Source organism: Paramisgurnus dabryanus, chromosome 6, assembly GCF_030506205.2.
Source record: "Paramisgurnus dabryanus chromosome 6, PD_genome_1.1, whole genome shotgun sequence".
NCBI lineage: Eukaryota > Metazoa > Chordata > Actinopteri > Cypriniformes > Cobitidae > Paramisgurnus > Paramisgurnus dabryanus.
The window spans coordinates 20989718-21014025 of NC_133342.1; the positions used below are offsets into that span (position 1 = coordinate 20989718).

General features: G+C 38.7%; 1 protein-coding gene across 7 annotated transcripts in view; it reads right to left on the minus strand.

The window, feature by feature from the left end:
• The window catches only part of ptprfb (protein tyrosine phosphatase receptor type Fb), a 214825-nt gene that overhangs the window by 109294 nt on the left and 81223 nt on the right, over nt 1–24308 (minus strand). For all 7 annotated transcript variants that reach the window (XM_065276015.2, XM_065276020.2, XM_065276018.2 and 4 more), the window contains exons 2-4: nt 18296–18465; nt 4822–4967; nt 3694–3835 (exon numbers count right to left, since the gene is read on the minus strand). In XM_065276015.2, the coding sequence (XP_065132087.1) occupies nt 3694–3835; nt 4822–4967; nt 18296–18392 (385 nt within the window). In that variant the 5' untranslated portion in view covers nt 18393–18465. The remainder of the gene's footprint in view (nt 1–3693; nt 3836–4821; nt 4968–18295; nt 18466–24308) is intronic.

A 24308-nucleotide genomic window follows, 5' to 3' on the forward strand; every position in this document is an offset into this window, starting at 1 on the left:
GTCACTTCCTCCAAACTATACTCCCCCGGAAAGAGTCTACTATGTAGACGTGAAACAAATAGCTAATTGCTCCGATGAGATCCGACAGCTACAAACATCTCCTGTCACGATTAATTATTCATTTGAATCATAACAATGAGAACACCGTTAATTTGGAAAAATTAATTTGGACTATTCAACGTGTTCAAGCCCTTGAAGATGTGGCAGAAGATGCTGTACAGACTCCAGGTGAGCGATTCCTCCTGACCATATTGCACGAGTCCTTGAGAGAGGCCGCACTCGACAGACGCAGTTTGTATCTGTCAAACGCTCATGATCTACAGCGCCGGGCGTCAAGCCAGCAGATGGTGGGAGAAATTAAACCCGCGACATGGACCGTTGACTGGGGCTGAGGAAGCAGTTGGAGACCACACCTGAAGAGAAGAGAGGGTCTGCGTACGTCGTCTCAAGGCTCCTCCCTGGAATGTGCATATAAACAAATGCTGGCCTACCATTGAAAGGCCAGGTTTATCATTCAAGCAACAGACCTGCACCTGCCATTCATGTCAGGAAAGAATTCAAAAACATGTTGTAACGAAAACACTGCCATTGACACAACGATATTGGATGAATTTACATAACTCTTTTCTATCTTGAAGACTGCAGTTGGGGAAAGTTTACATATAAATGCTAACTCTTTAACGCACTTTGCTTCTTTGATGGACAAGTGCTCCGGGTGTTTTAAAAGAGTACCTGTGCTGTTCTTGAAAGGGAAATCTAATGAGGAAACTCTATCCTCAACTTTCCAAAAAAATCCACTGATCCATCATTCAAAAGCATTCCTGTGGGTTCGCAGAACAGTAGAAGTCTTTCTAATATCTCACTACATCATACATGAAAGCACATACACTCATCTTCATGTCAGTCAGAGACAGAAGAAAGAGAGAACCTGATCAGCATGTACAGACCGTTGCGAAATATAATTGTCCTTACTTGTCTCAGTTGTGTTCAAAAAGGTTATTATTGGTGGTTTACTAAAAAGTCCAGGTGCCAAAATATGAGTGACTCCTGTTTTATTTTGAGTATTTGTGCGTCAGTCACACACAAAGATTTGTACTTGGCCCCAGACTAAAGGTGCAAAACTACACCTTCCGACTGCGATTTGGACAATTATTCCGAGGATAATTAAACTGAACAATGTGAAATGAAGGTAAGGCTATCAAACTGCTCAGCATTCCATCTTTGCTTCAGTCCTTGAGTGTCGGTAATGTCACATCTCACCGCTACAGTGAAATAAGAGCAGAAACGGAGTGCAGCTAGACGAAGTCATTATGAATTCACACAGAGCCCCGTGTTGGCATCCGTACAATGTGATTACAAGAGAGGCATGGCAAATTTTTATTCAACAGCTGTGAGCAACAAACGCCCACAACCTTGGTGCAAGTGCAGCCTGGAAGTGAAACCTGTTGGTATTCTTCACGACATCTAGTTTGCGGAGACATGGAGGCCCTGTAGGCATGTTACAATGCATCAGTGGCCTTCTGTGTTAAAGGACTTACGCTTCCAGAGCAAAGAGTAAATAGACAAATTACCAATTACAGATGAATTTCTTTTCGCAACTGGCATATGCTTGAGTTGGGATCAATTGCGTGTTGTTGTCATTAATTGTTTAAGCGATATGATTTAAGGAACCAATTAGAGAGGCAGATGCAGTGACTCACACAAACTCCTAGGCTGTGAGCGACCTGCTAAATTCAGGTGGGAGGATGTGTTACTTACAGTAAACAAGTTGTAGCACGTCAACAAAAGTTCGTAAAGCAGGTCATCCGAGTTGTTCTTGTGCCGTTTAACTCTTGTAAATGGAGACAGTTTGTTGTTTTGCACAGCTCTGTTTTTTCCTGCCTCCTTGTAACAACGACTATCAATAAAGGCCACTTTAGGTTCAAAGCAACCGAGGAGTTCTGACGAAAAAAAGTTCACATTCAAACATTTATGCATTTGGCACATTTAGAAGTATTTAGAAGCACATTTAGGTTCCCTGGGTTTCGAACCCATCACCTTTTGCGCTGGTAAGACAATGCTCTAACTTCCGAGCACATGAATGATAAATGCGTTATATTTAAGCCTGACATCATTTCTGTAACCCAAAGATGAGGCCTGAGAAATATTTATGGCCCAGATTCCATAGACCGTTGAAAAGTGCAGCAGAGGACATCCTTTAGTAAGTCATTAGAGTACATCATTATCATTCAACATCTCTTTTGTGCCAGTCTTTAAGCATTGCTGAAAGTCAGAAATGATGTATTGCTAGCTATGAACAATGAGCTATTAATAGAGCTCACTATGTGTCCTGCAGTATCCTGTGGGCATCCAGCTTAGCCACTTTACTGTGGAGAGCAGCTAAGAGAGCCAACTGCCCACCCTTAATATGGCACCTCTTTCTCTCTCTCTTCCTCTTCCTGTTTCTCTCTGAACCTGGCAAAGAGATCTCTTTTCGTCTCAAACATTCAAGAAATGCTTTTCTTCCTACTAATTGGTCTTTGTCTTCTCGTACACTGGGGTGAAAAATAAGATTAAGGTGGATTACACTGAAGGCTTGTCTCTAATAATGAACACATGGTGGTGGGGTGGGTTATCCATTAACTACAAGGAATCCTTTGTCATTGGATTTCTGAAGACTGAGGTAAATACTTATTAGTAGCATCATACTCTGACAGAACCCGTACCAAACAAGTACATAAATGCAACAATAAGAGGGTGGACCCCATGGGTTATTTTAGAGCCAACTTAAAAATGTGTCAGAGAGGGTTCAAACATACCAATGCTTACAAATACTATGAGTTCTGATGTTAACACAACACAGCTTTGCCAAAAAGACCAACCAAGAGCAAAGAAGCTTGGGAAAACACCAGCATGCCACACTTCACAAAGTGACCTGCAAATCTCACTCTTTCTCTTGAGTTAGAAAGCATCTCTCAATCAATGTAATGTAAATGTAATAACGCATTTTGCTTTCAATGTAATTGCTTTAAATAATATAAACAAAATACAGTTTCAATAGCAATTAAAGGGGAAATTAAAGGGGCCAAAACTTTTTTAAGATGTCAAATAAATCTTTGGTGTCACCAGAGTACATATGTGACATTTTAGCTCAATATACCATATAGATAATTTATAATAGAATGTTAAAATTAACACTTTGTAGGTATGAGCAAATATTTGCAGTTTTTTTGGGTAGATTTAGGGGTGGTATTATCCCCTTCTGACATCACAAGGGGAGCCAAATTTCAATGACCTATTTTTTTTTACAGGCTTGGAGAGAATGGTTTACCAAAACTAAGTTACTAGGTTGTTCTTTTTCACATTTTCTAGGTTGATACAAGCACTGAGGACCCAATTATAGCACTTAAACATGGAAAAAGTCTGATTTTCATGATATGTCCCCTTTAAGCTCTGGCCTATTTGAAATGTTTAAAAACGTAGTAGTGTTTAATCTTTAATCACAAATCCATTAAAAATAATGAGTGATGCTTTAACAAAAAAGGCAGACATTTAGTCAGCAACCTAGTCTGGCAGGTGATGTACATGCTCTGATGACACACTATATGTATTAGGTGGTTTCCCAATCTTACTCCACCCCCCTTAAAAATACCATACAAATAAATTCGATAAAGCATTAATATATTCTGGGGAAACAGAGGAACATGGGCTTACCTTCCAGCACGGTGAGTTTGGCGCTGGTGTTGATTTCTCCCAGGCTATTGGTGGCTGTGCACTCATAAATGGCTTCGTCTCTGTGCGTACGAAGCGGCTGGATGCGGAGAACTGAGCCTGAGCCATCATCAAATTCTATCACCTTAGAAAGACAAATACTTAGTCAAACTTTCTTAAATCCGTTTATCTAGCTTTAAAAACTCAAATACTCTCTATCTTTAAACATGGTCTTGAATACTTAATCTGAACTTTAAGCGTACAACAGTCTTGGGAGTTATTCTCATATTACTGCCATGTTTGCTCAAAAATATTTTTAAATAGGAGTTGCAGGATTTTGCCAGGAGCATGGAGTGAGTTTTTTGAAAGTCAGCGTGTCTGTGTTTCCTTTCGATCCAACACAAATGTAACTACACCTAACATGCAAATGTTGGTGTTTTACTGAAGCAGGAAATTTTACATACTATTTATTTTTCTTTAGTCAAGACATTTATGATGTTAAGACAAAAGTTGACTGGTGACTGCACACAAATCGGAGTGATTACTAAAGGCTTGGAGCAAAAATGAGAAATTGCTCCCTTCACAAACTCTGCCTTCAAACCTGCTGTGGTGCCTAAAGTCAAAAAGGTGTGTACAGGGCTATAAACCACCACACTTCAGAATACTTAAGACATAAATCTACTGTATACAGTTGCTGTACACTCCCTACTGTACAAGGTGGAGACCAGTGATAATTGCACCATTTGGGTTAAAAGTAGGGTTGGGCGACATAGCTGAAAAAACGTGATATATTTAAGCCTTTTGGCAATATTCAATGAGTATATTTTTGTATCTGCACTAAAAATAGGTCAAAAGAGCTGAGCTATTCCTCCCGAAATGAAAATCTGCCCAGTAGGAAAATAACGGTGCACTCTAATGACCCCAAACCACCATGTGGTCATGAGGCCACTTCAAATCACAAGGTAAACCATAATGCTGACAGGACAGAAAATTATGAGACGGACAAAGAGGAAAAATATAGAAGTGTGATGTGGCTGATGGCAAGAAAAGAATATTTGTATATAAGAGAGTAAGAACGAAAAAGAGTGATGACGGAAAGTAAAAAGTTTCATAGGAAGGAGAGTTAGTTACCTCGAAGCGCTGGGAGCTAACTTTCTTTCCTTTCTTCATCCATGTGATCCGAGGCTTGGGCTCACCCGCTGCTTGGCACACAAAAGATGCCACTCCTCCTGAAATCCCTGTCTGGTCCTCTGGAGATTTGATGAAATTTGGCAAGCCTGGAGAATTCAGGTGGAAAGGATAGAGAAGGTAAAAACAGATAGAAGGTGAGAGAAAGAGAGAGAGAACAGATATTAATTCCTGAATTTTGTTCACACAAAGTAGCTTTCAATGGATATCCTTAGTATCCACAACACCTGCAGCTGAGCCTGAGAGAGGTTTTCCTCCCACAGTCTTTGGCCTGTCCAAAAATGAATATATTGTCATTCATTCCAAACCTGACATGAGGTTCACAGTCGGGAGGATAATCAGTAAAGTTGTGGTCTATACTTGACACAAAGTTATTGTATGACTTCTAAAAATTTATATCATAACAGTGAATATACATCTTGTTTTCTTTATTCTGTCTTTTTGGAGTTGGATACAAAATGCAATTCTTATTTAAATGCGAGCAGTTTCTTCAAAGTAAACAAAGTAAAAAAAAATAGATGCAGTTAGTGGGCTGCAAAAGCCTAAAAAGGAACCATACTTTCACACATGAACGCAAAAAGATAAAGAGGTTTTTGAATTCAAAAGGAAAGATTATATTACGGGGAAATGTTGATAGGGCTGGTAGCTAAACAAGCTCCGAGTTTGTTTTTAAAAAGGCCAGCCACAGCATGCTGCGGCGCACGGTTTTCAAGGAGAGCAACTAACACACCCTGCATCTTTGTCACGCATTTACAATACAAACAACAATGGGACGTGTTGGGCAGGACGGTGTGAAGATAAAGACCCACACGTATCGCCTGAGTCAGTTTAAACACGTAATGCCTTGTTTTGAAGAACATCAATGGCAGATCAGGTAGAGCAGGACCATTTGGCAGACGCGCAGCTACTTCGCAACATTCCAAGGAAGAGCTGGGTGATATGGGCAAAGAGTGAATCTCACAGTACACCCAGATATGAATATCTGGGAACTTTCAGATATTATCAAAAAAAAAAAACTACAATCTGGCTTGTTTATGACTACACATACAATGGCCTAAATATGTCTCACCTTCCAGCACAACAAGGTTAATGTACAATATGACCTCTCATGAGCTCGCTAGTTTGCACTGATATCAAGGAACATGTTATCTACACATTTTAGGGGAGCTACTTATCTCAATGTATTTATATACTTTACTGCTTATTTTTTTCAAAGCAGTTATACAATTCAGCAATTTCAGGAACTAATGTCTAAATGGTTATGCACATGCTGTGAAAAATCTTTGCTTGAGCGCATTCGCTGAGACGGTTATAGCCAAGGGGGCCACCATGTTGAAATCACGTGACCATCCGAATATTACTCACCCCAGTAACCAGAGATGTATAAAGTACTGGGGACCCAGACTTGAGTAAAAGTACAAGTGCTCTATCAAAAAAGTGACTTGAGTAGAAGTTGAAGTGCTCTTTAAGCACAGCACTTAAGTGGAAGTACTAAAGTATTAAACATGCTTTGTACTTAAGTATTGCAAGTAGTTTATTTTAAAATATACTACTCAAGTACTGAAAGTAAAAGTACAAGTATTGTGTAATGTAGTTATTAAAGAAAACAGTCAAAAGTTTGAATATAATATTGTTTATATTATTTCAAATGTTTAAGCTAAAGGACACTCACAATTCCTTTGGCTGTAGCAGGAGTACAAGGACATGAATGTTCAGATAATTCAGATTAATTTAACTGATATGGCGATAGAGAATTCAGAATTAATGAAATATTAGTCGATAAAATGGTAATAGGTAAAGGTACAAGGTGTTTCATTGAATTTAGGTTTCCTTCTTTCGCGCACACTCGCCCTTTCTTGCACATTCTCTCTCTCTCTGTCTTTCTCGCGCACTTTGGTTCTCTCTTCACTTCACATTTGTCAACAACCCTGGCTCATATTTGTGAGTGAGAGGTTGGGAGGGGTCGCCCTTTACTATCTCCAATTGGTTCAGACCACCATGTGACCATGATTCGTAACATTTGAGAGTAACGAGTAACTATGCAGCACATAAAAAATGTATTGGAGTAAAAGTATTAAACTCAAAGAAAAAATGTACTCAAGTAAAAGTGGAAGTAGGAGAAAAAAATAATACTTCAGTAGAGTACAGATACTGTCTTTTAGTACTTAAGTACAGTAGTGAAGTAGTTCTACTTCGTTACTATACATCTCTGCCAGTAACCCTGCTATTATAGGACGCTTTCATATATTTCTTGTGACAAATATCCCTACAGTACATTTTAGGTTTAATGTTGTAATAAAACCTAAAAAAGTTTTTGTTTCAGCCTGCAAAAATAAATAAATAAATAATAAATCAAAACGCATACATTAAATGCATAATCAATGCACACACATTTATATATTTAAAATGAATTAATATCATTCATTCACTGATATAGAAATACAGCTTTATTCAACATATAGGAACTGCCCTTCATCTTTGCCGCCATCACCTCACAATATTCTAATGTAAAATAAATAAACATCATATTTATATACCAGCCCCATGATTTTTTTTTTGATCACCTTGCATAGGAGAGATAGACACAAAATCTATTACTACGAAACATCTCCAGTAAACCGCATGGATTACGATGTCCTAGCGGGAGGTCCACGATGGGAATCTGATCTAATCCTGTCGTAGTCAAAGGAGAGATAAATTACAACAGCATGGGGACTCTATGCGGTAGTACGTATAATGTTCCTGGATGAAACAAGCCAAGGGAATACGCTGCAACTGTGTCCTTTCTCCTTTATACTCCAGAATCTGAGGGGTAGTGCTGAGGACAACAAAATCAATAACTAGTTAACATAACATAGCACCTACGGGTGGGGTGGTGGAGTTCTGACTATAGCAGGCAGGAGGTGTTTGGTAAATCATCTCTACAGTGTGTCAGGTGGCTGATAAGAAAGCCTTTTTGGAGACGAGGTGGTTGAAGCCGCCCTTGCTATAGGACAAAACCCCCACTGGAGGTTCATCAGAAGAGACTGTATATGCGCATGTATGTGTGTCCATTGTAAAATCGGAGCCACACCAGCACCCCACCGGTCCACAGGAATATTGGTTGGCCTGACATTTAAATGACATTTATGTGTCTGTTCCCCTGGAGACTGGTTTGATTGGCACAGGAGAGCTACGCATACCCTCATAAAAGCTCTTCCTGCCTTTTTTACCTCAGTTATACCCACACAAGAGAGAAGATTGTTTTGAAAGCGTATGGCCTTCTCCTAATAGCACCATCGCTTTTAGACACTAGGGGATTAATGAGAAAACCACAAGATTTTTTCAGAATCACTGCGGCGAGCATAGGGCGCTAACAGATCTAGGGAAACAAACACTGAAAAATAAAAAAAAGGCTTAAAAAATCTAATTTAGGTAAGGGGTGTATATCCATACAAAGGGTGAGAGCAAAAATTAAAAAAAGATCTAACCCAGGAGGTAAAGGTTGCCCCTTAAAACACATGACACCAGCTGGAAGTTACCCAAACATAGAAATGTGGGCGTCCACATATGCCTAAATGAGTTTAACATAAGTGTCAGTTTAACTTACAAGGGTCCATCTTTAACATCTGTCATGATATTTCTATTAGATTTTACTTTATAAGTGACAGGGTTTTTTCCCTCTTTGTTTAAAAGCACAGATCAGTGGGCATTAACTAATCCGAGTGCATGTTCCGAATTAAAGTATCTGATTGAACTCCCTGCGGTTTATGAGACGCACGAATGGCCAAACAATCTTCCAGGGGAAAGGCAGATATTAAAGGATCATGGGTGATGGTGAAAGCACATCCTAAAGTTGGTACATTAATAGACTCTCAGAGCATTAATCTGTGTACACAACCCCCTATCTTCCACTTCAGAAGAAAAATATAACGCTAGAAACGATTGGAAATTAAAAAGGCTAGAGAACAGAATGTTACATTTATATGGGGGCGATTCTAAGATTTCAGTCTTAAGGGGGCTTACCCCTCCTTTCTGAACATGAGCTGACATTCACTTGACTTAGTTGCCAAAGGCTGCTGATTCAAAGTGCTGAAAAACTGAATCATGTGAATTATTTACATGTTAAAGAGACACTCCACTTTTTTAGGCTAATTTTCCAACTCTAGGGGAGTTAAACATTTTATTTTCACCGTTTTGGAATCCATTCAGCCAATCTCCAGGTCTGGCGGTACCACTTTTAGCATAGCTTAGCATAATCCATTGAATCTGATTGGACCATTAGCATCGCGCTTAAAAATAACCAAAAAGTTTCAATATTTTTCCTATTTAAAACTTGGCTCTTCTGTAGTTACATTGTGTACTAAGACCGATGGAAAATTAAAAGTTGCGATTATCTAGGCCAATATGGCTAGGAACTAAACCCTCATTTTGGTGTAATAATCAATAACTTTGCTGCTGTACCATGGCTGTAGCAGCCGCAATTATATTATGCAGTGCCCAAAAATAGTCACCTGCTAGTTAAAGTTACCAAGGGGACTATTTTTGGGCACTGCAAAAAATGTCAAAACTCTTTGGTAATTTTTGAGCGCGATGCTAATGGTCTAATCAGATTCAATGGATTATGTTAAGCTATGCTAAAAGTGGTACCGCCAGACCCGGAGATCGGCTGAATGGATTCCAAAACGGTAAAAATGAAGTGTGTCCCTTTAAATAAACATAAATGAAAAAAAAAGAGATTTACTAATGCACAATTATTTAATTTAAATGATTAATTTGCATGTTAAAAAAACCAAATGTTCCTTTATAAGCAACACAATGTCCTGGGTTCGATTCCCAGGAAATACACAAACTGACAAAATGTATAGCTTAAATGCACTGTAGTTTGTTTTGATACAATTGTCTATAAAACGTGTAAATGTAAACTTTTCTCTAATGATCAGTGACTTTTAATCTCCTAGGTGCTCTTGAAACATGTCTCAAAGCCAACAGACTGGCATAGTGCAGTTGTGCCCTTAACATGTTTTTGAATTGACAGAAGAGAGGTTCATGGCTCAGGGTTATTTGATGCTCAAAGAAACTCGTTTGAGAACAGAGGTCAGAAGAGAAGATGAGAGAGACCAGGCCCTGACCTCCCAGGTGGTTGTGTTGTCATCAAAGTCTTTTTGTATTAACCAACTCAATAAACCCACAGAGACCAGAACAGGTGGCCTTGGACACCTGTTGACATTTATTTCCTACAGTCTAAAGTCATGCTTTAAACAATGACATGTGGAGAGTTGAATAGGGACAGACACGTGGGCCTCGAGAAAACTTTTACTTGCAATCCCATTTTACTTGTGTGTCAGAGTTTTGTCCATTTGCAAAATGAGCAATTGAGGCTTTTCCCTGGAGGTGACTTGTGTTGCAAAATGCATCTGATTTTGTAGGAATGTTTTAAGCATTTATGCAGCTTTTAAGAAGAAAGCGTTTAGAGTGGAAATGACAAATGGACACCAGCAATTAGCAGCATTCCCGCTCCGCCGAAACACCCGATCCGAAATGAGTGCAAGAATCAATACGCAAACCAGAGAGTCGTCCATTCATTCTCATTAATAATAGATTAGCAAGTTATCATTTTCACTCGTGCGCTTAGCGGAAATGTGTCCGATGCTATCAGCTGCGGTTGTTTTAGTGGAACTTGTCCATTAACTGGGTTTTAGATCTTTTACAGGATTTTGCTTTCAATTAACTCTACATCAAGCTGGTCACTTTGCTATATCAGTTCAATATCTCAAGTTTCCTTCATTAACATACACAATTCCCTTGTTGAGTCAAATGCATCGGCATCTGCGTCAAACATTAAGAGTGGCAAGTGGGCTTTTATGCAAACTGATGAAAAGTGGTCGAAATCAAAGGATTTACAATTTAATTACTCAGGCCTTCTTTGAGAAGTTTTGGTGCGCTCGAAAATCTATGAACTAGTAAGGGACTCTAAAATGGCAAACACCTTCCAATTAAAAAAAAAATGTGTTAATAAATAAGCCAATATTAACTAACAATAAGCAAAACATTATACATTTATTTTATTTGTAAATGTCTGTTGATAGAAGTACAATTGTTTAATGTTTATTCACGATAGTCTATTGTGTATTTACTTACATAAATGGATACAATTTGATTTGCATGTTTTAGTTAACATTGAATTAACCTGTTAGGCTATTGAAAAAATAAATCAACGGTACACCACTACTCACTGCTCACTGTGCAACATATGTATGGCAACCAGTGCTCAAAACGCTTCAAAATGTCTCGTAAATCGTACACAAGACCTTTATTAACCCATTGGAGACGTGTGGATTACTTCTGTAAATGATAGATTAGCTTTTTTAAGCTTCAAAGTCCCAAATTGTTCCTCGATTCCTGTTTTCTACCATTATAAAGCTCGGAAAAGCAAGGACGTTTACTAAAATAACCCCAAATGTGTTTGTCTGAAAGTGTATCTCGGATTGCTTGAGGGCGAGTAAATCATGCTGTAATTTAGCTGGCGTATCCCTTTAAATAATGTTTACAAATGGAACCTTATTGTAAAGCCCCACCCGAGCATTGACAGTGCACCTCAGTGTGCCACTTTCTAACGTTACTCAATTATTTAGCAGAATGTGCAGGACACAAATTACGAGCACAATCATGCACATCTCTCTGTGAGCAGCATTAAAGTAATGGCATTTCTGCCAAAATTCTGGGGAATTATCTTAAGGTTTGTGCATTCCCATGACCGGAGCCTTGACTCTTCCTCTTAAGAGTTGACAGAAATGAAGATTAAATAAAGGTCCATGTGCTGCTTGAGTGGAGGGTACACAGTCAAATCATTTTCTAAAAGCATTAGCTCAGTGTTCCCTCATGCGTCTTTGACAGGTTGATGAAAAAAGAGCTTCCTGTTAACAGAGGTAAGCTGTATCATATGACCAGGAGGGTTTAGTGGAGGGTTAGTGTTACTTCAGCTTTCAAACCGGTGCCTATCGCAGACTCTTCAAAGCCGTGACTCCCTATCTGGGGTTTCCACAGTCGACGTGATATTGGATCAAAGACAGAGACGGTCAATCATGAGGGAATATCATTACTACCCCATTACTCGTGCCCTCATGATAGAACAATCGAGTTACAGAAAAAATCTTCCTGTTTAGACAGAGCCATCGATATTAAAACATACACGCTGGCGTGAGGCAATCCAGCTGGGTTCTCATAGGGATATTATTGTTTTGAGCACAACAAGATGAAAGCAAATATCCAAACAGAATACATGTCCAATCGTCACAAAAGTTCTGGGCGCACTCTGAAGCTAAGGATGGGCACTATGAAAGATTAGGAAGCCATGAAAAATCAGAAGATTGGAATTATTTGAAAGGTTAACCTGAAGTGATTGCCTGAGAGCGTTCAAGAGAACCTCAAGAGTATGGGCACTGCGGGTACGCAGTTACCCGAAGGGTACAATAATGACCCAAACATAAATGGCTGTAACTCTGGGAACATTTTATTTGCTACGACCTGCACGTAATCCGAGTTAACCTGGTATTTTCCCTTAGAGGAATCATCCAGTCGATGGTGAGCTGCAGCAGAAATATTACATTTTAGCCTTGACCACGGTGGAACAAATCAAGACTCATACAAATGAAAACGTAGGAATGGGAAATCTGCCTGAGGCTTAAAAGTACTGTCTGCGTTTGGTTATGATGACTTACGGTGCAATATGCAAGTCAGATGTTAATTCAGTAACCGCACTGACAAATTTAGTCAATGATTCATTAAAATGATTCAAATTCTGCAGTTCTTTTTGACTTGATTTTGAATCATTTGCGAATCTGACTACAGTGGCCCTAATGAATTGTTGTTTTGCAGGCAGCAAAAGAACAATAAATGCAGCAGAAAACCGCACATGTACAACTCACATAAAATTGGATTTATTCTGCTGTGGTGCATGCGGGAAACAATGATACATAATCAGAATTTTCACAAAGCCAAAAATATAACATATTTGAGTTGTCTACACTCTTAAAGGGACACTCCACTTTTTTTGAAAATATGATTCATTTTCCAGCTCCCCTATTCTTAAACATTTGATTCTTACCGTTTTGGAATCCATTCAGCTGAAATCCGGGTCTGGCGCTAGCACTTTTAGCATAGCTTAGCACAATCCATTGAATCTGATTAGACCATTAGCGTTGCGCAAAAAAATAACCAAAGAGTTTCGATATTTTTCCTGTTTTAAACTTTGACTCTTCTGTAGTTACATTGTGTACTAAGACTGATATGGAAATTAAAAGCTGTGATTTTCTAGGTGGATATGGCTAGGAACTATATTCTCAAACTGGCGTAATAATCAAGGACTTTGCTGATGTAACATGGCTGCAGCAGGCGTAGTGATATGTTTAACTCTAGAGGAGCTGGAAAATGAGCCTATTTTCAAAAAAAGTGCAATGTCCCTTTAATTCTGCTGTTTGAAACAACCCGGCATTGCATTGAAACAACCCAACATAGGTTTAATTAATAACCCAGCATGTGTTCTGTCCAATATTTACCCATCATTAGGTTAAAAATAACCCGCTAACCTAGGTGTTTTTAGCAATATAAAAATAGTCTCTGATATCCACAGATCTTTCATTATATGGTGTTGAACATGCAATGAAAAACATGCTGTTTTTGTGTTTCTTTAAATGCAAAGTAGGGGGTAGAGCGTGCTTTGGACTACATCAAAACATGTGTCTATGGCAGAAGGTTGAACTACGCGCTCATAAGGCAGAGTTTGTGAACGGTTATGGTTGTGGCGTAATCAATGTGACATCACATTAATAGAGGATCCCCAACAGCCTGTTTAAAAGAGATTACACAAAGAAGAATTGATGGATTTGTATAATAACAGGATGTTTATGCACAAACACACTGGCAACACTTTTCTGCTAGAAACACATTTAAAAGTGCATTTTTTTTAGGTTTGGGGGCTTTAAAGGGCAGACGTCCCCTTGGTTCAACCTGTGTCATTGACCGGCAGGTGCGGAGTGAAAGTGCTCCCCTGAGGAACTGAGAACCAATGAGGAGATCAGTGGCTAGACGCTGGGTGAATAAAGACCTGTTATGGATTATGTCATCTATCACAGCCAAATCCCCTCTGAATCACGCTAACCAAATTAATCAGTTTCCCAGGAATAAGGGCCCCTTTAAGACCACCCATTTACTGATCTTACATCTCTACCTCTGGCCTTTTCTATAAGTCTGCATCATTTAAACTTTCACACCATGTGTCAGGCGAAAATTTAATTACAGTCCTTTGGGATCTGAGCACAAATGAATCTGAGGCATTCATTAAAATGAATTCACCATAGCAGAGCCACAACTACAAAACACGATTTGAGATTTAAATACATTAATGCTAATTCAGGACAAAACTGACTGACCTTTACTTAATAATGTTACAATGTCTACCAAACGTACAAATATCAGAGGAACATACTGTATCATTTATTTTTATGGGTATATATTCTTTCATAATAAATAATCATTTTTCCTAATAATACAAATTATGCATTACAGAACCCATTTTTAAAACCACTCACTAAATGCATAAGACCAGTCTATCCAATCAGAACTACGCGAGCCAAGTGTGTGGATCACACTGCACAAGAACAAAGAACATAAGTCATTGACAATTACTAGGTCAGCACAAAAGGGAGAAAAAAGGTTCAAATGGAAGTCAGCTGAGGATGAGGAGAAGTCAGCTTTCATGCTGATGAGAAGCAGGGGTTCTCAATTCCCCACAACAAAATGTCATAAGCTCTTAGACGCAAGTCTGTACTAATGTGATTAGCTGCTCATGTCTGTGATTACATAAAAACGTTTTATGGATATTAACAAGCCAGAGTGCCCCCACAGCCCTCATCTCGGATGCTGTGCAAGCAAAGGCGCCTGAAAGTAAATTCTTGACAATGTTAGGGATGTTCAGACAACTAAATTGCTTTGGAAAAGGCTGTGGACGTTTGCTCACTACATGGTATGGATTTCTTGTGAGCGTTTATGGAGTAGATGCGAAAGGACATATAGGGGGGTCTACAAATACTGGGACCACCAAAATGTTTTAAATTTGCATTGTTCTAATACAAATGTTTCCCAAATTATATTATCAGCTTATTAAAACTAAACAATTTCAGATTTTCTCATTTTTTTCCCCAATATTTTAAATGTACCACTTGTTGATAGCAGCACCTTAGCTGGGACAAAGTTATCCCAGCAATTTCTGAATATTCCAATCAGCAAATTCCAATGCGTGATATTAATGGAAGCAAGGCCATTTGATACAAAGAAGTGTCAAAAACTTTACCTAGAAATTTGACTAAGAAATCCATCAGAATCTTAAATGTTTCCAATTTATTTTTCATTCTCAATTCTTTTGAATCTTAAAAATAACGATTATCAGACTAGACCTTGAATCCCTCTTTTTTTTTTATTTGGACCCAGCAGATATCACATTGGACCTATGGAGACGCATGCTGGTCCTGCAGTTTTATTCTGGTCATGATGATAAAGTCCTCTTCACCACAGTGATTATAAGGTGGAAGTGCTGTGGGAAGATGACATACGCGCAGATGTGATAGTTCAAAGGATTTTTATGGCTGTCCTTCAGTAAAGGACACTGATGATCTTGTGATGAAAACGGTGTATCCATGGGACCTGCCTCCAGCCCTGCTATCAACCACTGTAATTAAGCTATTAATCTCACATCATTAACCTCCGCTGACCACTACTTTACTACATGGCTGCTATATTGTTGCTCTGTCTTACGGAAACCTTCTGTTTTCTCGATTTCTCCTTTGCTCTCTGCTGCTGTCTCTCCTCTGGTGGCTGTCATTGAATGATCACAGCTGGAGACTAACAAAATTACCTACCGAGTGCCACTCGATCGAGGATACTCTTACTTTTAATTAAAAAGAATCCATTTCTATCCCTGTCAATTTCACTCAGTGACCATATGGACACTTGAAAACACAATCCAATTTGCCATCGACCACCCAGTCAGCCCTGCCCAACCCATAGGGAAAACAATACCTCACTTAATAGATTTACAAAGGTGGTTTTCAACATAGAGCTTCAAATTAAAATGTAAAAGAGACGTGCTTGAAAAGCATTACACAATACAATGCAAATGACCATATGTCTGGTACTCGGTTTAAAACTGCTGACCTGTTATGCGTTTTATATTTATATAATCAGAGATTAAAGCTTTGGGATCTTGCAATCTCCCCCTTGACACTGGCCAAAAAACAGAAACCGGAACCATCTCACCATTAGAGATGGAGAGTGATAGTACTGAAGAAATCAATATATAGACAGGTGGCTGTGTACTGCAACAGAGAGAAACAAAGAGCTTAAGAAAAATTCCACTTTGACTAAGAGATGAAAAAGGCTAGTTTGACAAATATAGCTAAAGAAGATAAATGCAAGGCGGATTGAAAAACCTTGAAGAAACCTTGCACTGAAAGCTTTTAGCAGCATCCTTTGGTATGCCTGAGAAGGTCTGGAGACACGTTGATGCTACCAGAAAAGTGTTTCTTTGAACTTTTAGGTCATGGTTCGATTTCAAAGCGACACACTTGTGAATAAAATGCATAGCCTGAATGCATTATGGGTAGCTTTGAGAGTAAAAGCACCTGCCAAATAAATGTACAGTATAAAGTTAGAATTGTTTTCTAGTAATTTTAGAGCAGTTATCGATTTCTTTCCGTTGAGAAAAATACCAAAATGACAGAGTTAGGATTATGTAAACCCTTAAAGTAGACATCAAGTCTGCAGGAAGCAATCATAAAGACCCCAATCAAGCTGTTTGGGTGGCTATATACATCACAAATGAAACATAACAACCTAAACAAGATTTGAGTAACAGCCCTCAATTTTCTAAATGCAGCTAACTACTGTGCAATCCGAGTAATCCTACCTTCTTTCAGCATTCAACCAGAGAGTAAGAATCGGCCTTAATTTTTCATCCTTCTGATTTAGGTAGGCTCTGTTACCATGGTGATCAACGTTCAAGAGGTCCCACCCTGTAGATCTGGCTCCCCTGCCCTATAATTCAGATGATGGCTAAGCCAGTTCTGTCATGTTTAGCAACTCAGCCCTTACTGATTACAGACAACAACAGAAAAACTCCAATTGTGGTAGTCAATATTTTACCCTCCATTCTATTTTTAGAGTTTTATTTGTTTGAGTCTACTTTAAGGAGTATTTTATGCAAAGGAAGGGACTGTTTAACACTAGATTCTTAGAGAAATCTTTGGAATAGCCCAACCTAAAGCTGAGTTTCTGTAAATCTGTTCTCAACACATCAACACCACCTACAACTGCTATGTCTAGTATGTGTTGACATTAATAAAAATTCTGTGTTAATGTGCTGGCATAAACATGCTAAATGAAAAACGAAAGACATCAGGCCAAATACTGCAATGCTTATTTACACTTCTATAAAAACTCTTCACAAAAAGTAATTTTTAACTAAATTGACACATATTATGAAATGCATGCCTTACCAACACTATGCTGTGGTGTTCTGGGTGGGTTTTTATTGAATAGTCTGTGGTTGCTCATAAGTCTGGAGAGCTCATTCCCAAATCTCTTCCTCAATAATGAGGATTTTCCTATCACATGTTTAAACCATATATGAAATATTGATTTCACAAGATGTTTACTAAACATACTAAAACAACTCCTCATATAGCTCAAAATCTTTGCATAGATTTATTAAAAAAACAAACTATTTTGAGAAAGCAGAGTTGACTTTGAAAGTGGCCAAAGGAGTCAAGAAGGGAAGTTTCAAGGTGACCCTCAAGCTGGCACCGCCTCTGAATGACTGAGAGATTTAAAGGTTAAACGCGGTGCCTGAAAAAGAAAGCCGGTGCGAGAAAAAGAGGCCTAATGGAATTACAGCAGTCTTGTGAGAGTGGTGCAGAAGGGTCACATGGTGAATTAAATGGCTCTTTGACCCGTGCCAGAACTGAGTCTTGACCTCTGCTCAACCCATGGCACGCACAACATTGCCATGTCACTCACAGCGTATCTCGCCAATCCAAATGCTCATTCACAAGGACAATGGAGCAGAGCGGCCCACACAGTGCGGGATCACCCTGCTCTTTGGGGTTACTCATCGAATCGCCATCTGAAACGTGGCTACATCAAAATGTGCCGCTCGTCCCCAAGCTTGACTGCACAGAGGAACAGATGAAAAAGGTGAGCGGACAACCTGTGTGCTAGGGCGCGCGAACGCATTGTTTGAGTTTTGGGTTCATTTTGTGCCTTGAGAGTGAAACATTAGTGAGTTCACCCATGCTTGCAATCAATTCCACAACGTGACGCACTTCCAATTTCACAAGGTACAGTCCCGAGAAAAATGACTAGTCAGCCGAAATGTTGTACTTACTGTCTGCCTGAGAGGAGAATTGCGCGCAGCTCAGCAGCAGCAGAAGAAGCAGCCCACTGGGCAGGACGGGCACTGATGGGCAAATATTAGGCACCATGTTCCAGATTGGCACTGCTTCCCCTCAGTCCCCACACTGCTTATGCAGCCTTTACGCAATCATAGAGTAAAACCTGAGAAAACACAAAGATAAAACACATGTTAGCACCGATTCATAATAGGAGACATGGAAAAATGCACTTAATAGCCACACAGTCAACTACACGGGTACAAGAACGAGTATAGGCATGATGAATGTAGCGCTCTACTCAGGAGCATCAGGGTTAATTAGATAAACAAACCGTCTTTATGAAAGAAACTAAACCCGTAATCGACTGCAGGTTAGCAAAATATCAAAAGGACACAAGAGAATTGGGAATTCCAAATAACTGGCCACTACTAAAGGTAAAGTGGCTCCACACAGATGGCGGCTCCAAATCTTCTGAAGAAGTATGTCTTGCTATATAGTCTCTCTCTCTCTCTCTCTCTCTCTCTCTCTCTCTCTCTCTCTCTCACACACACACACACACACACACACACACATACTTTAGGCCCCTAAGGATTAATGCTGATTTTAATAAGTGCTCTAAATATCAAAAACTATGAAACTGCCACTGAAAGCAACATGCAGAATGCCACGCTAAGCTATTCACAAATTAAAGTGATTCAACTAGTCAAGCTACTGATTTCAATTAGATAAAGGGGTCATATGACATTGTTAAAAAAAACATTATTTGGTGTATTATGTGTAATGCAATGTGTTAATGAGGTTTAAGGCTAAAAACACATTATTTTCAACATAACATATATTGTTGCTGCCCTATGCCCTGCCTTTCTGAAACACGTACATTTTTAAATAGCTCTGATTGGCCAGCTATCCAGTGGGTTGTGATTGGCCGAATAAGTGTGTGAGGGAAATGATACACCCCTTACCAAATTTAGAATATCAGCTACTAAAACACAGGATCTTTTTTGCGTATACATTTGGGCGGTGTTATGTATACAAATGACGTACATAGGTGGGGGCGTGTTTGAATGAGACGTTTTAGAGAGGCGTGGATGAGCCTTCACTTTTAAACAGATTATCTCTTTAGGATTGAGAATTTATTTAAACTTTGCGACTTTACAGATCTTCTTCAATATGCACAAACAGCTTTTAACACTTCAAAGCCAAAGGAAAGCAAGAAATCGCATCATATGACTCATTAAACTACATTTGATTAGTTATGTAAGAGGACAATGTTGTAGATAATCATCATATTAAATGATATTCAATACAAGATATATATATATATATATATATATATATATATATATATATATATATATATACACACACATTAAATACAATCAAACACCAAGTCTTGGAACTAACATATTCACTCAAATGAAACAGACAAAGTGAATTGAAACTTTAAGTTCCTCTGCATCACTGTTATTTGATATTAGTAATACTTGTAATAAAGATAGTTAAAAGACATATAAGCCAGTTCAAGCGGATCTTCTAAATAACGAACAATCTTCTTCAAAGTCGTATCAGTCGGAGACTACAGTACTAAATCAACTAAGCTTAGGTATTTGGAAAAGTCTACTCGTGTATATACTGTAACGCACTACACCATCTGCCCCATCTTTGGCTCAAGTTAAATGGCCAGAGTCCAGTACAACTTCAACACCTAAGATCTGCCAAGCCTCGAGGCTGTTTACATGACTAATCATTCCACGCAGGAAATCCACTCACCGTGACAACACTCTGTCAAAGTAAAACCTGTTAAAACAAAGCCCAACTTCACAAAAAAAAGAATCCGAAACTTGTTTGGTCCTGCCTGTATATTCCCTCAGACTGTTTGGGTGGCTGGTAACCTTAATGAGCAAAAACAAGGAAGACAGAAAAACAAAAATTCCAGGGAGATGAGAAATATTTAATTCTCCTTTCACCTGAGGTGTTGACTAGCCAATTACAAACACACTGATTTCATAGCGTGTCACATGCACGTAGATACGCCCAGTTTCTGGATGCCAGGTTTGTGAGATGGTGCCAAAGAAAACACTGAAGAAAGAGATCATAACAGTGTGGCATTTGAAGAGCGCGTTTATATTGGCTTTCGTTAATCTTTCTTGACAAGAGGGCTTGTCTGGTAAAATAACAAGAAACAACGTACACGTTGAGTCATCGCTCTACCAAAAAACTCTACAGCAAGTCATTTTGCAATAGGTCCACATTACTTTTGGAAGCATATCAAATAAAAGAGCTGTTTTGTATGATTAGCTCACCAAAAGAGAAGCACAGGATTACAAACAATACAGCAAGAGCGTGACCTATATTTTAGGGCTCTAGACCGCGACCATATTTTCTGCAGGTGCAAAATTTTTTATAGTGGTCGCACCAGTGCCACTGCAAAACTGATTAGTACAAATATATATTTTTAATACTTATTGATATATTTTTTAATGCCTCCCCTCCACTTCCCATTCCCTCATTTTATCTGGTACCACCAGCTGCGGTAAAGCACAGGCGCTCAACTATCAACACAGAAAAGATGCTGCAGGCCGAACTAGCGAAGCAGCCTATCATATTGCTTAAAGTTGACGTCTAAGCTACTTTAAATTTGACTTTTTTCCTTATACCAGCATATGCAAACTACACCACACACGCTCAATTTATTGGAATCATAGTGGATAAAATGGAAAGCAAGAATGTGCACAAACCTTTTCAGTCACCTTTATATTTTTTATGATTGACGAAAACATTTGCACCGCATTTTTCATAAACACCACAGTAAAAAACAATAAATGAAACATGCCTGCCAATTACTCTGAGCTATTATGCAACGCCTGACTGTTTGCTTGAGTTAGAGTTATGAAGGCAGAGTAAATAAACCAATAATAGCACAATGGTGAAGTGAGTGTGCACATCAGGTGAGATTTACCTAAGGAGGAGTGATACAAAGAAATGACCGCAGAGCCAACAGCATTTCATTAAGATACTGAAAATAGGATCCCTTTATTTTAAAAACTACTAGTAGCTACACATTACTATCCTTTATTGATTTATCGTGCTTGTCATAAGATTTACTATTAGAGTACCTTCAAAGCTTATTCTATTTTCCGTTCCACCGCATTAGAAAAACAGTTGAGATGTTCTTAATGAAGAAAGCTAAGACTTAGTCATCCAAAAAAAGATAACAGAATTTTTATTTTTGCCTAAATTGTTTCTTTAAACTATGCAAGCATACAAATCAGATAAAACAGTTCTGGTAAATTTTGCTTAAGCACAACTCCTTACATTTACATTCTTGCTATTGGCAAACTCTTTTAATCAAAGCAATCCATTTTTATCAGTTTGTGTGTACGCTTGGAATCGAGCCCATGACCTTTGCACTGCTAACACAGTGCTATTACAATTGAGCTACAGGAACGTTAACCCTACAGGCTAAGCTGTTAAAACATACTGTTCATGGTGACATTCTAATACAGTACATTAACTAACAGAAGCTTCATTGCATTTGTCCGTAAAGGCATCTCATCAGTGTGAACACACCCTGAATCTCGTCTTAAGCCCCCTGTTTTCCGGAGAGCAAGGATAAATAAACACTTCTCTCCTTGTCACTCCTAGGCTCATCTCCTTTCAACCACTCCGGCGCCAGTGATTGCTTTTCCCTTAATGGCCCATCCAGAGATAAAGACAACAGGAGATCTATGGCAAGGCCTTGTGTAGACAACCTTATTGACGTCTTTAGGGAAGATAAAGCCGAATCCTTCCAACTAAACGGGTGTTGGAGAAGATTCTTAGGGCGCACTGATATTAGGTACAGTTGCTGTGAACTGTGCCCGAGTGCGATTCTCCCCACTCCCCCACAGGCACTTTTAGTGCACTTTTATCGATAGTGCCCGAGCATGCTTTCGCCATTAGGATGCGATTGTTTTGAAGGAAACAGGAAGTAAAGTGCTTAGTAGTGTTAAGTTTGTGGGACACGATGACACACACAACTCATAGGGCTGTGTTGAAAAAAATCGATTCACTGATTCTGAATCGATTTTCATATTATTTTCTAAAGATCGATCCGTAACTCAGAGGATCTATTTATTAATTAATAACTTAAACTTGCCGCGTCATTGAATTAGGCTTGCTGCGATTAGATCACTTTCCCACCGCGACACCGTCTTTTACCGTCGTTTTGATATTCTCTTGTAATTAAATCATTTAGTTTCGTTAGAGAGAGCAAACACACTAACAACTGAATGTGTCTGCTGCCTGAATTCAGCAGAGCTGAACCCGCGTCACATCCAGGCACGCGCACAGATAGGGCTCAACCTGTGCAGAACACATGCCCTTTTTGTCCTTACACTCCGAAGTGCCCTTTTTTGGAGGTGTTTTATTATTATTATTTTATATATATATATATAAATTAATGCTATTGTTAAACATTTACCTCTGTCTGTGTGTTTTACAAATATATTTATCAAGTAAAATTATTAAAAAACTAAATATTTTTGGATCCGCTCAAACTGTCTGTCAAACATCTTAACTCCGCCCCCTGAGTGCAGCGAGCTGAAGTTCCACAGCAGTCAGAGGCAGCTGAATGTCTTGCAACGGTAAATAAGTATCTTGTTGTTCGAGTACAATGCTGTCTCATTACGAAAGAAACACTAGTATGTATATAACGGCGCATGTTTTATAAATTTGAGCAGAGCCGAATTATCCATAGACGGGATTGGTCGAGTGGGCAATCAGGGGGCACTAAGAGCTCCAAACTGCGACCAAATTGAGTTTTTGACAAAGCGCGAGCAGTTTTTAAACAAGTGTTCACTAAGCATGGGCCGGTATAAGATTCTGGCGGTATGATAACCTTTAGCAAAAATACCACGGTTTCACGGTGTTGCAGTATTGCCATTGCAACACTAAAATGTGTTATTTTCAAATGCCAGGTACAATTACGCCTTTAAATTATAATATGCTTTCAAAACATATATAATATTTTCGTAATGTATATTAAATGTAAACATCAAATCAATCACATGACTTCATGATTTAATGAATTTTGTATAAGCACAGCTCATATCTTGGAGACGGTATCACAGAACATTTTAGTGGTTTTGAAACCTTGACTGTTTTAAACCTCGGTATACCTTGAAACCGGTAACCGGCCCATGCCTAGTGTTCACCCATGTGAAGGGCACCCGTGACAACAATACGGAATGCACGGTCGGGTTTTTACCGCTTTTTTTGCATGACGCGTCTCAATCGTTAAAATCGTTAAAATGTCTAGCCTACATTAACACCAAAAACATATCAGATTAGAAAGGTCTTAGACATCAGATGCCCAGTTGGGAAAACTGGATAGAGACGAAAAACGTGTAAAGGATACAAGTATGTACATTATATTGCCCTGTCACTCATTATAGTATGCAATCTGGATATAATTTATTTTATATGCATGTATCTTATGCATTGAATTAGTCAAGGGAGTTGTATGATTGTTGTATGATTATTTGGTTCATAACTTTTTATTCTGGAATCAACTGCATAGAGTTAAGTCTACTTAGTATTTAGTATATTTATTAGTAATGCAGTTATTTGCACCTTCAAAAGACCAAGGTTCCTGGTCCTCAGCACAGTTTTTGCCAGGTAGGCAGAGATACATGTTGAATATGCTAATGGTATGGCTATAGTATAGTATAATCTCCTATTTTGATCTTTAATCTCCTATTTCCCCTCTTCTCAATCACATATCAATCACACAAACATGTTAACCAAATAATAAAAATGAGCTTATAAAACAAACAGAATACCTTTTTTTTTCTTCAAACATATTTTAATGTAACTTTATGTAAGCAGAGGAAAAAATTTAAATTTATATATTCTACAATTAAATAAGAGCGAGTTCACAAGAGCACTTCACAAACACATGACTACAAATAGGCCTAATACAGACAAACACCCAGGATGTAAATTGTTAAAGCCAACTTAAAAGGG